Source organism: Penaeus monodon, chromosome 19 (genome assembly GCF_015228065.2).
Source record: "Penaeus monodon isolate SGIC_2016 chromosome 19, NSTDA_Pmon_1, whole genome shotgun sequence".
Classification (NCBI taxonomy): domain Eukaryota; kingdom Metazoa; phylum Arthropoda; class Malacostraca; order Decapoda; family Penaeidae; genus Penaeus; species Penaeus monodon.
This window is the reverse complement of record NC_051404.1, coordinates 1347330-1348170: the sequence shown is the minus strand read 5'-3', so window position 1 is coordinate 1348170 and position 841 is coordinate 1347330. Positions and strand designations below refer to the sequence as shown.

At 41.0% G+C, this 841-nt stretch overlaps 1 protein-coding gene across 1 annotated transcript in view; it reads right to left on the bottom strand.

The window, feature by feature from the left end:
* LOC119584941 (arylsulfatase H-like) overlaps window positions 1-841 on the bottom strand; it is a gene marked incomplete at its 5' end in the record, with an annotated part of 8050 nt that overhangs the window by 6265 nt on the left and 944 nt on the right. The window contains 1 exon segment of the mRNA XM_037933539.1: window positions 321-491. Coding sequence (XP_037789467.1) covers window positions 321-491 — 171 coding nt within the window.

The window sequence follows — 841 nt, the reverse complement described above, 5'->3', positions numbered from 1 at the left end:
AAAGGAAAATGGGTTTGTTTATATACTTACAAGGATTATTTATTTCACCTAATGATCGGAAATAATCACTACAGTGAATGCTCACCGGACGCCATTGCAAACTGGCAATATACTTGTGTGAGCTTTATTTATTTGTAATTCTGATAACGAAGGTGATGAATACCTACTGAAGACAATCGTCGCAAAGCAGCAAGAGTAAAGATGAAAATGAAATAAAAAGTAATTAAATCAATGAAAAGCTGAATAGACAAATAAACAAACCGATAAACATATGAATGCACAAATAACTCCCCAACAAAAACTCCTGCAGCCTGACTCACCCCCCACAGACACTCCTTGTTGATCCCGACGTGAGCCACCACGAACCAGTACACGGAGAAGAGGGCGTTGATGACCACCAGCAGGAAGAAGAGAGATCGAAGTCGCCAGGAGAAGTACTTTCTTCCCAAGGCGAGACTCACCATGGCCGCCACCCACGTCCCGAGAAGGCGCTGAAGAAAGGAGGTGTAGTGTTTAAGGTTATAAGAGGGTGGGTTTGTAATGGGAGAAGGTGTTACGTTGTGTGTGTTGGGTGGGATGTGTGTAGAAGCAGTGTGTGTATGTAGCAAGGTTCACTCACTTATTTGGTATATCAAGGTACACACTGGAAGAATATATTGAGATTTACTATATTGTACTGCCAGAATATCGGTATATCAGGGTACATGCTGGAAGAATATATTAGGATATGCTATACCGTGTTGACAGAACACGTTAAGAATTCGATACATTGGCGGAATATATTAAGTTTCCATCATCTAGATTGCGTCATTGACAATTTTCAGTCACAAAGCAAGATCAG